This window comes from Malus sylvestris, chromosome 14 (assembly GCF_916048215.2).
Source record: "Malus sylvestris chromosome 14, drMalSylv7.2, whole genome shotgun sequence".
In the NCBI taxonomy this organism is placed as follows: Eukaryota; Viridiplantae; Streptophyta; class Magnoliopsida; order Rosales; family Rosaceae; genus Malus; species Malus sylvestris.
In genome coordinates, this window is record NC_062273.1 from 26,685,529 (window position 1) to 26,700,095 (window position 14,567).

General features: G+C 36.6%; 3 protein-coding genes and 1 pseudogene across 3 annotated transcripts; 3 read left to right on the forward strand and 1 right to left on the reverse strand.

The window, feature by feature from the left end:
- Nucleotides 1-1,721: 1,721 nt before the first annotated feature.
- Nucleotides 1,722-3,478, forward strand: LOC126598934 (protein EMBRYO DEFECTIVE 514-like). Its single transcript, XM_050265324.1, has 2 exons — nt 1,722-2,126; nt 2,943-3,478. The coding sequence occupies exons 1-2, from the start codon at nt 1,758-1,760 to the stop codon at nt 3,264-3,266; spliced, it is 693 nt and encodes a 230-aa protein (XP_050121281.1). The 5' UTR covers nt 1,722-1,757; the 3' UTR covers nt 3,267-3,478.
- Nucleotides 3,479-7,707: 4,229 nt separating this feature from the next.
- On the forward strand, nt 7,708-9,006 carry LOC126599160 (protein RKD2-like). Its single transcript, XM_050265497.1, has 4 exons — nt 7,708-7,805; nt 7,924-8,072; nt 8,152-8,588; nt 8,677-9,006. Exons 1-4 carry the CDS (start codon nt 7,708-7,710, stop codon nt 9,004-9,006), a joined length of 1,014 nt encoding a protein of 337 aa, XP_050121454.1.
- Nucleotides 9,007-9,429: 423 nt separating this feature from the next.
- Nucleotides 9,430-12,208, forward strand: LOC126599161 (pentatricopeptide repeat-containing protein At3g47530-like; annotated as a pseudogene).
- A 43-nt stretch (nt 12,209-12,251) lies between these two features.
- On the reverse strand, nt 12,252-14,363 carry LOC126598921 (malate dehydrogenase, chloroplastic-like). The gene is made up of 2 exons (XM_050265300.1): nt 14,196-14,363; nt 12,252-13,861 (listed from the first exon to the last, which is right to left on the reverse strand). The coding sequence occupies exon 2, from the start codon at nt 13,849-13,851 to the stop codon at nt 12,610-12,612; it is 1,242 nt and encodes a 413-aa protein (XP_050121257.1). The 5' UTR covers nt 13,852-13,861; nt 14,196-14,363; the 3' UTR covers nt 12,252-12,609.
- Nucleotides 14,364-14,567: the final 204 nt, after the last annotated feature.

Consider the following 14,567-nt stretch of genomic DNA (forward strand, 5'->3'; position numbering starts at 1 on the left):
GCTAGCAGTTTCGTTAAGATAATCTATTTTTTCAGATGTTAGAAAATTTACAGGTGCATTTCAACTTTTTTTGTCCACTATCGTGCCATTCACTAATACCAGAAGTCAAACTCAAAACGTGCTATATAAAATATGAATTTAAAATATATTCTCAATTACTGGGCCACCTCGTGGTGATTAATGAACATATGAGTTAACTCTCCTAGAAACACCGGATAACGTCATAACTTGACTTTTTACCTTTGTTGAAACAAGTGTGCAAGTTTTGTGAATCCTTAACTCATTTTTGTCATTTCATGTGCCAATAAGATTTTTCTTTGGTCAAAACCAAGAATTCCAATGAAAGATATACCGGAATATTATTTAGAGAATTTTGACACGATATTATTTAGAAAGTTTTGCACAAAAAAGCTGGTATGAAATTTTAAATAAAATGGAGTCACACTAAACAAACATTAAAAAATATATCAAACAAGCCTTAGGCTTTTCTTGTTGATGATAGTGACAGTATTGATGATAACGATGATAATTGTTTGGACTCGTTTCAAACTACTTTAAAAATAAAAACATTTTTGCTCATAAGTTTTTATTTCTCTTAGAAATGCTATTGTTACAAACAAGTCGGAATTTTTGGTACAAGTTCAAGTTCGTCACTTGGAAGTGTTTCTTCATGACACACCTCACATGTGCTTCTCCAAAATGATATGTGCCTCTCTAAAAAGTAAGAGCACATTTGGAAGTGTTTTTGAAATGACTAAAAACGCTTTTAATGAAAATGTTTTTATACCAATCCTTAGTAACAATGCAAGTGAATCTTCAAAAATCACTTGAAATACTTCATGCAAAAAGCGTATAACTGATGCTTCTTGCAAAAACAGTTCAAGTGTCTTTCAACCTAAAAATATTTTCTCTAAAAATGCTTTTAGTCGTTTAAAAGTACTTCAAATATGTATTTTCTCTAAAAATGTTTTTAGTCGTTTAAAAGTACTTTAAATGTGTCTTAATTCTATGAACTAGAATAACTTTTTAGCTTTTAATATGGAGTTACATCTATATGTGCATGGACGAAGCCATAAATTTTACTAAGAGGGGGCATCTTAAAAAATTTGAGCTCTTTTTTTGGACAAATAAAGTTAGTTCTTTTACAAATGCTGAAAAAATTAATTACAAAATACCTAATTTTATTACTCTATTGTCTAATTTTGTCTTTAATTGTTAACAATCTAATGCTCATTTATACTAATTAACCAAGTACATGAAACTTAACAAGGTTTAGACATTAGTGCGTGAGAAAAATATACAAGACAAAAGGGCATTTAAAAAACTAAAAGAGGATTTTCATTATTTTAATATGATTAATTGAATAATTTGTAATGAAACAAAAAGGATGAGAGGGGGCATGTGCCCCCACTAGGCCTTACCTCCCTCCGTCCATGTATATGTGAATATTTTCAAATTTCATGGGTGGATCATGATTTTTCACAAAAGAAAAAAAAAGAAAAATCATAGCCGGGGGTTACTTGACAGAGGATGGAGATTCCACCTCAAAAAGGGAGGTCGCGTATGCTATGTAAAAAAATTAATGAAAATTGTTTGAAAATTTTGAATTTTAACGATAAAGATAAAAAAAAAAAGTAAAATAAATAATACTAGAATTAATTTTTTAATATAAAAATATGATTTTCTGTTAAAATGAATAGTTCTATATATAAGCAACATAAAATCCTAGGGTTTTGGTGTGAATCACAATCACAAAGATGGTAGAGAAACTCGCCGAAACCTCGGAGGCCACCGCCGCTGCTACCGCTGAAGGCGCTAAACACATGGACCTAGAAGCTTCAGAGCCTACTGCCGCTCAAAATTCCGATGAGATTGAAGCCATTAATGGGGAGGTGGAGGCAAACTCGAAGCGGGTCAGGGACGAGGAGGGGAGTGAAGGAAACGATGCGAAGAAGACGAAGGTGGAGAAGTCGCCGGAGGAAGAACGGTTGGAGGAGAAGTTAGGGGAAGGGGAGAACTCAGGTCGGGTCAGCTTGGGTCCGAAGAGTTTTGGGTCGTCGGTGGAGATGTTCGATTACTTCTACAAATTCCTCCATTACTGGCCTACTGATCTCAATGTCAATAAGGTACCCAAAACAAAGCTATTTGATTATTCTTAATCTTTTCAGCCCTATTTTTCTTTTGCTGAAAGTTAAAGATTGGAACTTTTTGTTAGTGTATAGCAATATAATGTATTATTTATTCAATTTGGTGTTTTGTAATCGAGATTAATTAGGATTTGGGAAATTTAGTTTTGGGTTGTTTGCTTTCCTTCGTTTGGATGATCAACGACTGAGGATTTGGGTATTACATAGTTTTATGAAATAAATTTTAGTTAGGATTCGGCTACATATGCTAATGCGGTATTACAAATAGGTTTTTGTTTTAATCAGTGAATTTGGAGTTGTTACGTTTGATTTATTCAATCTGATTGCTAGAAAGATCGAGGGGAGGGGAAGAAAATAAGAGTGCAAAAGTCACCTTGCTACGGAAAATATTGGTTTCGAGTTGAATGTTATGTTTCGAATTTGAGTGAGTATTCTTCATTCATGTGTTTGATGATATAGTTTGTGTGAATGTGAATTCTCTTAGAATTTGGTAGGAAGCTCGATGATGGTAGTTCTTTATTCAAAATTTCAAATTCACTGCCTTGGTCTTTTGCTACATGAAGCTAGAATCTGTTCACATCACTCTGGATTTTAGTTCACAGAGTTGAATTATATTTACACAATGAGGTCGGCTTTAGAATTTTCAACTAAAAAATGATGAATTTTGTAAGATCTGTGTAAAATGGTTGTGATTGTGGCATATAGTGCTTTGATTTTGAGATTGCTTCGCTGCCTTGCCTTGTATCTAGGTTTATTGGATGAAGTTTTTTTATTGAAATTCTTGTTATATTGCAGTATGAGCATCTGGTTTTGCTCGACTTGCTTAAGAAGGGTCATGCCGAGCCCGATAAGAAGATTGGTGGAGGGGTCAAGGCATTCCAAGTTCGGATCCATCCGTTGTATAAAAGTAGGTGCTTCTTCCTCATTAGGGAAGATGAAGTTGTTGATGATTTTAGCTTCAGGAAGTGTGTGGATCAGATACTTCCCTTGCCTGAGAACATGAAAGCAAACGCTGATGCGAATAAAGCCTTAGGTGGCAAGGGCGGCAGGGGTGGTGGCAGTGGTGGAAGAGGAGGCTGGCGTGGTCGTGGAAGGGGTAAAGCCGAGAAACTAAACTAAAATATCAAGTTTTCTCCTTGCTGGCGGGCGTTTTGCGTTTAGCAGAGGTTCAAAGTGGAAAATTTTTGGACCGGTTAAATTACCTCCTTTTATTGCACTAAACAGTTGTATTATTCAAATTTTGATTCTTAATGTCTTCTTTCGCAGTTTCTATTGCGATTAATGTACTATGTTTGCACACTAATACAAAAAATTTAGGATCTTAGCTGAAATCATCAACCTTGCTGTAAAAATACACACTTTCGAAAAATGGTGTTTTTGTTATGGTGTAGATGGTGATACCACATTTCTTTATAATGCTTGGTTGAGTTCAAGGACTATTGCCCCTAAACAATTCTTTCCATTAGAGCATTTCAATCGAGATATATAGAAGTCACATTAGGCCCATCACCAATCAATGGCATTTGGCCGATATTAGCCTAAATTGAACATATATAATCTCCAATCAAATGGCATCTTGATAAACTTTGTAGGCTCATGAAGGTCCACCATCAACATCAATGCTATCTTCTCCATCTAATCACCTATCGTTAGGTGTAGGGTTTTATTATAAAAAATCTGCATGATAATAGCATTGGAATATCCTATATATAAGTTGGGTTGTATTTTGTCATATGGCGATGTGAGAAGAGAATCTGTTCTCCAACATGCTCCTTCACGAGTGACGACACATAGTGTCATAAGTCATTGATCGACCGGTCATATTTCAATCTTTAGTCTGTCATTATTCAGCCCTTGCTGTCAGTTTTCGAAGGCTCAGTCGTTCAGTAGCCTTAAGTTGGAGATAACGCATCTTTCGAAAGCCCAACTTCAAGAAGCGTGTTCAAGTCCAATAAATCAAGCCCATGACATGTTGAAAGAATTATATTTTTTAGGGCTAAAATTGTGACCAGGCACTTACTTTTCCCCATCTTTACATCTTTCCCATTGGAGGAAGACTAAAATATACATTTCTACAATGTAAAATAAGATGTAAATATGGGTTTTACATTCCAAATTTGTATACTTACACCTTAAAAAGTATAAACAAGAAATGTAAAACGCACATCTTTCAATATATTACAACTCCCCTTAAAAATGCTTTTACAAATTAAGATCCTATATAGAATATTTCTTTCACATATTGCTCAACCTTTATTACAGTGGTGGAAATATATTGAACTTTTGCATGACGGCGTGGGTTCAAATCCCGTTGATGGCTAATTTAACAAAAAAAAAAAATAGCAAGAAGTTTTAACCAAAATGTTAATCAAGTACTCGGTGCTTGTTATTTTGTATTTTTGATGAACCGGAAGAGAGAATTTGAATTCAAATATCCATCAATATTGGGTACAAAAATTACTCATTGTCCATTTTTAACCGCAGAACTATCACCCCTACTCATTGCTACTATAAGACCATCTCCAGTCAAGGAAGATTAAATGTAGCTATTAGTTATGTTTTTAGTCCTCTTAAAATAAATATTTTAAAGACTATTTTAGGGCTAAATTTTTCCATCTCCATTCATCTATGGCTATATTTTTTCCTTTCAAATTTTATTACTTTTTGGGTCAAATTTAGTTTGCCATGGGACTACATGTTGCCCATCTTGAAGCCAAACTTAGCCTGATTCTTGCTACTTTGTAATTAGTAATATGATCTAGTAGTGTTTCTTTTCACTTGTAAGTGAGAGGTCTTCGGTTCGATTCTCACCAATGGCGAATTTGAACAACATTATTGATTGCCCACTATGAGGCTAAACCCACTTCATTCTCCTCAGTGTAGATAATATAATTTGTTTAAAATAAAAAATAAAAAACTTAGCCTGATTCTTTTAGCCGTTTGGTTTGAGACTGGTTTTGTAAAATTTAAAGCTGGGCTCATTCGGATGTGCTTTTAAAATAACTGAAAGCACTTTTAGAGAAAATAATTTTTTTTTGTTCCAAAAGCACTTAAAGTGATTTATGGAAGAAGTACATAACTTATGCTTCTTCCAGGAAGCACATAACTTGTGTTTCTTCCAAGAAGCACTTTAAGTGTTTTTCCAGAATTTAGTTGCATTTTTACTAAGAATTGATTAAACAATTTCACCAAAAGCGCTTTTAGTCATTACAAAAATACATCCAAACGAGCTCACATATAGCGTATGACCCTTGACAAGAGATGGCCTAACTCTTCTATGTTCTAATTGGCCACCACTCATATGCAATAATCAAAAAAATGAAAAGGTCACATAGTACTGCAGTCCAGTAGTATTCTTCTTTACTTGTACCTGAGAGGTCTCAGGTTCGATTCTTGCCAAATGCGAGTTTGAACCATATTATTGCTAGCCCATTGTGAGGTTAAGCTTACTCCCCCCTAGATAATATCATTTGTAACAAAAAAAATGAAAAAGTACTTCTTAATTAATCAAACTATTCCTAACTGATGACAGAAAATAAATTCTACATGATATAGTATCTCCCTTCTCTTCCCACTAATCATAACTTCATAATTTAATGAATAAGCCATTAATTTGTAAATGATTATTGATACGTTACATGCATCCATATTAAAACCCAATCCACAGTGTAGTGTAATTAATCTGAGCAAAGTTATTTTTTACAATTTGAAAAATGAACAAAAAACCACAAAAAAAATATAGAGCATAATCTTATTTTTCAAAATTAAAATGGATAGGGTGAATCAATTTAATGCCATATAATATTCGTTCACGAAGGAAAATAATATGAGACTTCTATAAAAATTTTGTTGATTTCAACCTGTATATTCAGTATCTACAATACTTTTTTCTTTTTAGGAAAAATTAGGTTCTCATCATTTCTTTTGCTACTTCATTGATTAAAATCCTATTTCTTTTCAATTTTTTATCAAGGTCCTTGGGTATTAATAACATCATTAATTATTTCAATAATAAAATATTTTTTTATGTCTAAATATATTCATTTAATGTTAAAAATGTTACAATTAGTATATTTATATTTATGACTAAATTTTTTATCATATATTTTTAGTTTTAGTTTGTACCCATTTTTAATTTGTAATTCTTTTTTAACTTGTACCAATTTTCTTTTCGGTTTTAATTTGTACCCATATATTAATTTCTTTTTGTGCCCCTATTTTTTAAAGTTTATTTGTATTTGTACCCATATTTTGCAAAATGTACCCATGCTAATTATATGTACCCATTCATGTAAAACTTTTTAATCTTCAAATATACTCATTCTTAAATATACCAATTTGTTATATGTAAAACGTACCCTTTTTTTTATATAAAATCTATTCAATTTTTTTCCAATCCATTTTTAAACTTATATGGGTACATTCTTTTTTCCTTGATTTTAAAATGTATTCATGTCAAGTTTAATTGAAGAAATTTACTAATATTATTAAGCCTAATATCTTTCATTTTTTTGTGATTTTGAAGAATGTACCCATAAGTTTTGATACAATAATTTTTTTGGTTAATTTTGATGAATGTGCCCACGTTTACACACACACACAATAGTATATTTATATTTTAATATTTTTAAGCCCACAAATTATGATTTTTTATTTAAAATCTCATTTATATAAACAACTAAAATTTCTAATTTTTAATTTAAAAAATATAGTAACGTACATAGAAATAAATTTTCACATTAATTTCAGGGACCTTGATAAAAAATTAAAAACCAACAAGATTTCAATCATAAAATATTCATAACTAAGGACCGCATCCAAAATCTTTTTTTTTTATTATGCTTATATATCCTTCAACTTGTACAGATGAAAGGGTGATGATCCTGAAAATTATTAGGATATTGAAAAATAATTTGATCCGAATGACGAAGGAGAGACGTAATAATTCCAAAAGGTGAACAAACGTGACCGGAAATGATAATCATAAACATATAGATACGGCTACTGCTGCCCAGATTATGGTTCCAAGATTACTAATACTCCAAGCAAATATGTAGGTAGCTTCTGTAGAAGTAAAATCGATGACACGTGGCAATCATGCAGCACACTTCTATGTCCTTAAGTAATTATATTGCAGCCAAACAAATTACAAAGAAAAGAATGATTTCAGTTGAGTAGAGTATGGTTAAGTAGCAAAATCAAGAAAGAAATTAAGAGAAAAAGGAAGAATAATCAAATTAATTAACTGGTGTGGTGGTGGGAGGTGTGGCGGCGCACGTTCATGTAGGCTAATGATCATCACGAAGCCCTCTTAATAATCAATTAAAAGAAATAATTATGTGTTTAGGAGGATCCATTAATACATCTTGTAACTCTCACTAGGTAATAATTAGGCACGCACAGTGAACAATGAATGAATAACACTCCTAAACACTCCATATTCATGCATGGGATTTTTATCCATGCGATATATATACCCACTACTCGTCTCTTCTCCTTCCTCATCCTCCTGTACATTCTCTCTCTCTCTCTCTCTCATCAAATGGCTAGTCATTCACCAATGGGTTGGCTGGCCAAGTACGACGTCGTCAAGGATCGTGGTGAAGACCCATTTTTCTTCCCACATCAACCTACATTTCCCTCTGTTCATGATTTCCGGTGTGTGAATATTATGGACTTTTGCATACACACACACACATATATATATTTCATCGTGTTTTACTTTTAAGTGTTTTTTTATTTTTTTTTAATTTCTTGTGGATGTTAATTATTTTAGGGGGTATGCATGCGATTGGCAATTTGATTTGCCAATAGTACAAGATCATAGATTTCCTGATCATCCTCTTCCTTCACTCGAGAGCTGTGTGAATATTGATCCTATTTACTCCTCACTTGACATTCTACCAATCCGAACTGTATTGCAAGGTGTGTTTTCAGTATTACGGTTAGTACTACGTCTTTGATATACAGTTGAAGTTAATCTAATGAATAAAAAATTAAGCAGATGATGAAATTTTCTTCGGAAATGGAAACGCGTTGTTTGGAGTTAATTCTAATGATTTATGTGGTGGGTTAACTGAGATTAATCACAATCATCATCAGCAATTTCAACAACAGCAGCAACCTCCATTGCTTCTGACTTGCAAGAACGATGAAAATGGAATTACGGACATGAACGATTCGAGGGAAGAGAGGGATAAGGCGATTAGTGAGAGGCCACACTCTTCTAAAAGACATAGATCATCAAGCTCTTCCCTCTCTTCCTCCAAAATGTTGTCAAGACAGACCATTTCCCAGTACTTCTACATGCCAATCACTCAGGCTGCCAAGGAACTCAACGTAGGGCTAACTCTTCTGAAGAAAAGGTGTCGAGAGTTGGGCATTCGTCGTTGGCCTCATCGGAAGTTGACCAGCCTTCAAACCCTAATCCGAAACATTCAGGTCAATAGGCGTTACATATTTGTACGTGTTCGTGTCTGATTCGAAAAAAAATGAATGTGTAGCGATTATATCGTTTTTATGCATGCAGGAGTTAGGAAAGGAAGGAGAGGAGGGCGAAGAGAAGCTTCGAAACGCGATCGTGTTGCTGGAGATGGAGAAGAAGCTGCTGGAGGAAGCTCCTGATATGCAGCTTGAGGACAATACGAAGCGTCTAAGGCAGGCATGCTTCAAAGCAAATTACAAGAAGAGGAAGATCATGGGGACGAAGGTTATGGAAAAATCACAATCATCTTTTAGTTGCAGCAACATTCAGTATCCAACAAGTTCGATGGATGCTAACGAGGAAGACGAAGAAATCAAGTCTCTATTGTCTGACTCTTTTTCCTCGAATAACAATGCATGCATCACTCTATTTTAAATTTTAATCAGTTGGATTTTCTTTTTAATTTTCTTTTTAATTTATTTTTCATGTTATTTATTTATTTATTTATTTATTTATAATTTTCCTCATTAGACTTCATGTTTTTCGATTTTAATTTAGTGATATATTATGAGTGTTTAACTTCATGAGCAATGGGGCTCTGAATTGAATACAGTTGATCCAAATCCAAATCCAAATTTATGTTATATTCTGTTTTAATACTTAATTTGCACAAAAGGGAAAATTCGACTTTAGCACAAGTTATTTAATTTTGAACTTCTTCCTCAATAAATTGACTGAGATAATGGCATTTTTACATCATGCTATACGAAAATTCTAATGGCATTTTTACTATAAAATGTAAATACATGTGTGGGTCTCACAATAAAATCCACAAGCATCAACGATTACAAATTAGTGATGCAAGTTACTTCCAATGCTCTTGCAAAGTTGGTCGAACAGGACATATGGTCAAGTGATTACGCGAAATATTGTCTCATTCGCGATACAAACACTTATACTTGGCACCTTGTATTGCGTTTGAAAGAATAATTTGAAGTGTCTCAAGCTTATAGAAGCACTTTCTGAAGGAAAAATTCTTCTTGAGGAAGCATTTTCAAGAATTTGGCAAAAGTTTTTTAATAAAAGGAAAACTAATGAAAAGGATTTGAAAACTTTGAGTTTTAATGATAAGGACAAAATAAAGGGTAAAGTAAATAGTACCAGGATTGACTTTTTAGTGTAAAAATGTGGTTTTTCGTTAAAGTGAACCGTACCAAGTGCTTTTCGTTAAAGTTCCCTTTAATAAAATGTTTAACTTGTTTATAATAAGGGTTTAACGTGTTTATAATAAAAACATTTAGCTCTGGCCGGAAGTATATGCCCAGATTGACGAGCTCTTCCTTCGCGCTGCGGCGAATAAAAATGCTTATGTGTTTATAAGGTTCTTGTCCCTCGCCGTCGCTCTTTCCCCATGAAAAAACATCACATATTCCCGCCAATTCTTCGACCAAATACCAAAGCCGACGGCTTTTGACTACAACAAAATGATAAGAGCTTACTCCAAGAGCGACTCGCCGGCGGAGGGGTTTTATCTGTTCAGATATTTGCGGCGGCGCGGCCTTTTAGCTGGCTCTATGGCGTCGTCTTTCGTCATCAAGTCTTGCATTAGAGCTTCGTCGTTGGTGGGTGGGATTTAGGTGCATGCTAGGATTTTGAGAGATGGGCATCGATCAGATAGTCTTTTGCTCACCGCATTGATGGGCTTGTATTCGACTTGTGGTAAGCATGATGAAGCGTGTAAAGTGTTTGATAAATGCTGAAGAGAGATACTGTGGCTTTGGGTTTGTTTGAGATAATGCAGAGTGAGGTTCATAGGTGTGAGCCTGATGACGTTACGTGTTTACTTGTGCTCCAAGCGTGTGCCAGCTTGAACGCGTTGGAGTTTGGCGAACGGGTTCATAAGTACATCGAAGAACATGGTTATGGTGGTGCTTCAAATTTGTATGACTCTCTTGTTGAATGGTGGGCAAGTGGCCATTACCTTTTAGCTATTAAACAAAAAAAAAGAAAAAAAAAAGGGACAACATGATTATGTTTATTCTTTGTTTTGGGGAAAAGAAAAGTGCACTTTGTCTAAAGTTTTTTCTTTGCTCCATGTGGGAAGTCACGGGGTGACTTAAGGAATTATTTAGCAGCAATTGCTGCTTTTGTTGTGAAGAGAAGAAAACAGCCGCAGAAGAAGAAAATAGGAGGGAGCAGCAGAAAAAAGAAGAGAGGTACGCAGCTCCCATATAAGAAAGAAAGGTGATTTTCTTTCTTGGTTAGTTCTCACTAAATCAAAGTTGTATTTGTGTATTAGCTTTAAGCTTCGTATAGAGAAGAAATTATTCATTATATCTCTCTATTTGTTTCTTTGGTGTGTGAGAGCTATTGGTTGTATTGGGGTTTTGGGTTGTGAGCTTGTCAACACTTTGTAAACTTCCATTTGGTTGATAGTGGATTATTGGGTGAGCTCCTACTGCTCCGAGGACGTACTCCAGTTACACTGACTGTTGAGGAACCTCGTTAAAATCTTGGTGTCTTTAATATTTTGTTTTTGCATTTCATTTGATATATTTCTTGTGGGTTAGCTTGAGTTGGTTCCAACGGGTTTGGTGCTGTCATAGCACAACATCTCTTGTATTGATGTATTCACGGTGTTGGAGTTTGGATAAGGCGTATGGGGTGTTTAAGGGAATGCGATATAAGAATGTGGTTTTGTGGAGTGCGATGATTTCTGGGTTGGCCGTGAATGGTTATGGTAGAGAAGCTATTGACGCGTTTGGAGAGATGCAGAAAATGGGTGTTTTACCTGATGATCAGACTTTTACTGGGGGTTCTTTGTGCTTGCAGCCATTGCGGTTTGGTTGATGAAAGGATGATGATTTTCGATCGTATGAGCAAAGAGTTTGGGGTAGTGCCTAATATCCATCACTATGGGTGCATGTTTGATCTTTTGGGTCGTGCTGGTCGACTTGATCAGGCCTATCAGCTCATAACATCGATGAACATGAAACCAGATCCGACAATATGGAGGACCTTACTCGGGGCTTGCAGAATTCACGGCAATAATTCCCTTGCGGAACGAGTGGTAGGCAATTTGATTGAACTCAAGGCTCAAGAGGCAGGGGATTATGTCCTGTTGATGAATATTTTCTCTTCAGCTGGAACCTGGGAGAAGCTAACAGAAATGAGGAAGTTTATGAAGGAAAAAGCAATTCAAACTACACCGGGATGTAGCACGCTTGAACTAAAGGAGTAGCACACGAGTTTGTTGTCGATGATGTTTCACATCCGCGGAAGGATGAATGAAATCTACAAAATGCTGGGTGAGATTAATAGCCAGTTGAAGATTGCTGGTTACGTTGCAGATGTAACATCTGAATTGCACAACTTGGGAGCAGAAGACAAGGGGCTCGTCCCCTCTTACCACAGCGAGACATGGGCTATTGCTTTCGGTGTCCTGTCAACTACTCCCGGCACGCCAATCAGAGTGGCCAAGAATCTTCGCATTTGTGTTGATTGCCACAATTTCGCAATGGCTCTCTCAGGGGTTTACAACAGAGAGGTAATCATCAGAGACCGCACCCGGTTTCATCATTTCCGAGAGGGACGCTGCTCCTGCAATGGCTATTGGTAGGAAAACCGAAGATTTACAGAAGATCGAACATAAGAAAGCATGTAGAAGAGGAAAACAAGCATTGCAATTGAAAAGTATGAATTCACATTCTTCGAATTTATTTTCGCATCAGAAGCTAGCCCTTGCATACACGCAAGATAGAAATACATGATATTCCTAAAAACTCATGATCGACCAGCCAAGTTATTTCAAAACTGTCACTACAAGTTTCCGCCCGCAGGAGAAGGCTTCTATTCTTCAATCTACAACAATAGAAGCAACTCTGTATTTCTTCCGAAAATAGCTTCAACATAGAACACTGAAAGGATACCGACTTCATTCTACAAAACTGAAAGTACTGATGCATTGCTAAATCTGCTAAAAAATATCTGTAAAGCATTCATTAGAATGAGGTAATAGAAGCTTCTGATAATAGCGACCTAAGCAGTCACGGTCTGCTTGTTGGCAAAAGCAATACCCTTCTCAATGCTGGCTTTCAGTTCCGGCTTGAGTGCTTCCAACGCCTTTTGCTCATATTCTGTCAAACCTTGGAGGTCAGACGGTATGAAAGCTTCAATTCCATTCCTTCCAAGCTTAACCCTTGATGCAAAGAATGGAAGCTCGGTCAGATCAGACGCTACATATGAGCACTCATAGACATCCCCATCTCCGTCCAGTGCACGCAGAGATGACTCAACAAATCGAGCTGCTGCATATGCCATTGACAATGTTGCGGACCCAGCACCTGCCTTTGCCTCTACAACCTCGGTTCCAGCATTTTGGATCCTAACAGTTAGCTGCTCAACTTCTTCGTCAGTGAGGCTAACAGAGGGGTTTGTCTTGGATAGCAGGGGTAGAATAGTTATCCCAGCATGTCCTCCGACAACTGGGACATCAACATCAATCAGTTTCAGATTCTTCTTCTGAGCAACAAATGTGTTCGCCCTCACAACATCCAAGGTAGAAACACCAAAGAGCTTCTTTGGGTTATAAACACCCTTCTGCTTCAGAACTTCGGCAGCAATTGGCACCGTGGAGTTCACCGGATTACTGATAATATGAATGAATGCATCAGGGCAGTTATCTGCCACAGCCTCGATCAAGTTCTTCACAATGCCGGCATTGATGTTGAAGAGGTCATCGCGGGTCATACCGGGCTTTCTTGGAACACCGGCAGGAATGACCACCACATCCACACCTTTCAAGGAATTGGGCAACTCGGCAGCTCCGGTGAAATCAAGAACTTCAGAAGGAGTGTTGCAGTGACTCAAGTCAGCAGCAACACCCTTGACATTGGCAATATCATAAAGATGCAGGGAGGAGACCAAAGGCGACATCTTGATCAGAAGAGCCAGTGGCTGACCGATCCCACCGGCAGCTCCAAGAACAGCTACTTTATATGAGGCCTGGGGCCGGAACTGAGACTGAACCACCAGCGCTTCCTTGTGGGCTTTTCGAGCGAAAGAAGCTCGAAGAGCCGAGGCGGTTTCTTTGCCGGAGAACGAGGTCTCGGTTTCACAATTGAAAGATGGGGTTGCCTTGAGCCCATTGAAAGAGCTCTTGAGAGGGTTTTGGGAGTTGAACCTCAAAGCACAAGGCTTTGACTGCTGAAACGCCGCCGCTTTGTGGCCGAGGGAACAATTAGTTCCGACGGAAAAGGCAGCTGCTGATGTTGCTGCCATCTCTCACGCTCTGTAGCACGCAGAAATCCAAATCGAACTCAAAAACTTGAATTCAAAACACATAAAAAGCATACAAATTTGACATCCGAATTCCGTTGAAATGCAACCCAATTCACCAAATGAAAAGATAGATTCTGGGTTATGTCTAAAACAATAAAAAATAAAAAATAAAAGATTTCAATCCATTGTTCAGATTCAGAAGCATCAGAAGTGAAGAACTACACAGCTGGGAAAACTCCAACAAAACCCATTAGATCTGAAACTATTGCTCATAGATCCGTGAGTGTACGAAATAAACAAAAAAACAAATTAAATCTTCAGAAACAGAGTTGAAAAGTTCATACCTTGAGGAAGATGAACGCCAACAACCAGAGAGCCACGGAGACGCGAAATGGCAAAAGGAGGGATTTAGAGAGAGAATATAAGAGGAGAGAGAGTGGGTTTTTGGACCTTTTGGGGGTTTTGGCTTATTGAGTTCGTGAGAAGCTCCGCCAATGGGCCTCGGATGAATCCACGTTCCGCACCATTTTTTCCAATTTTTTATGTGTGTTTGACTATACAGTGGGCCAGTGCACAGCGAATCTCCCCTATTTTGTTCGCTTCATCCTGCCGTTAATCTCTGATTCCTTCCAAGTTCCAACGGATGCGATTATTAGAATAAAATAGGAAATCCAACCGTCACTATGGCGGTAATTCAAACCATTAACATATTTTTA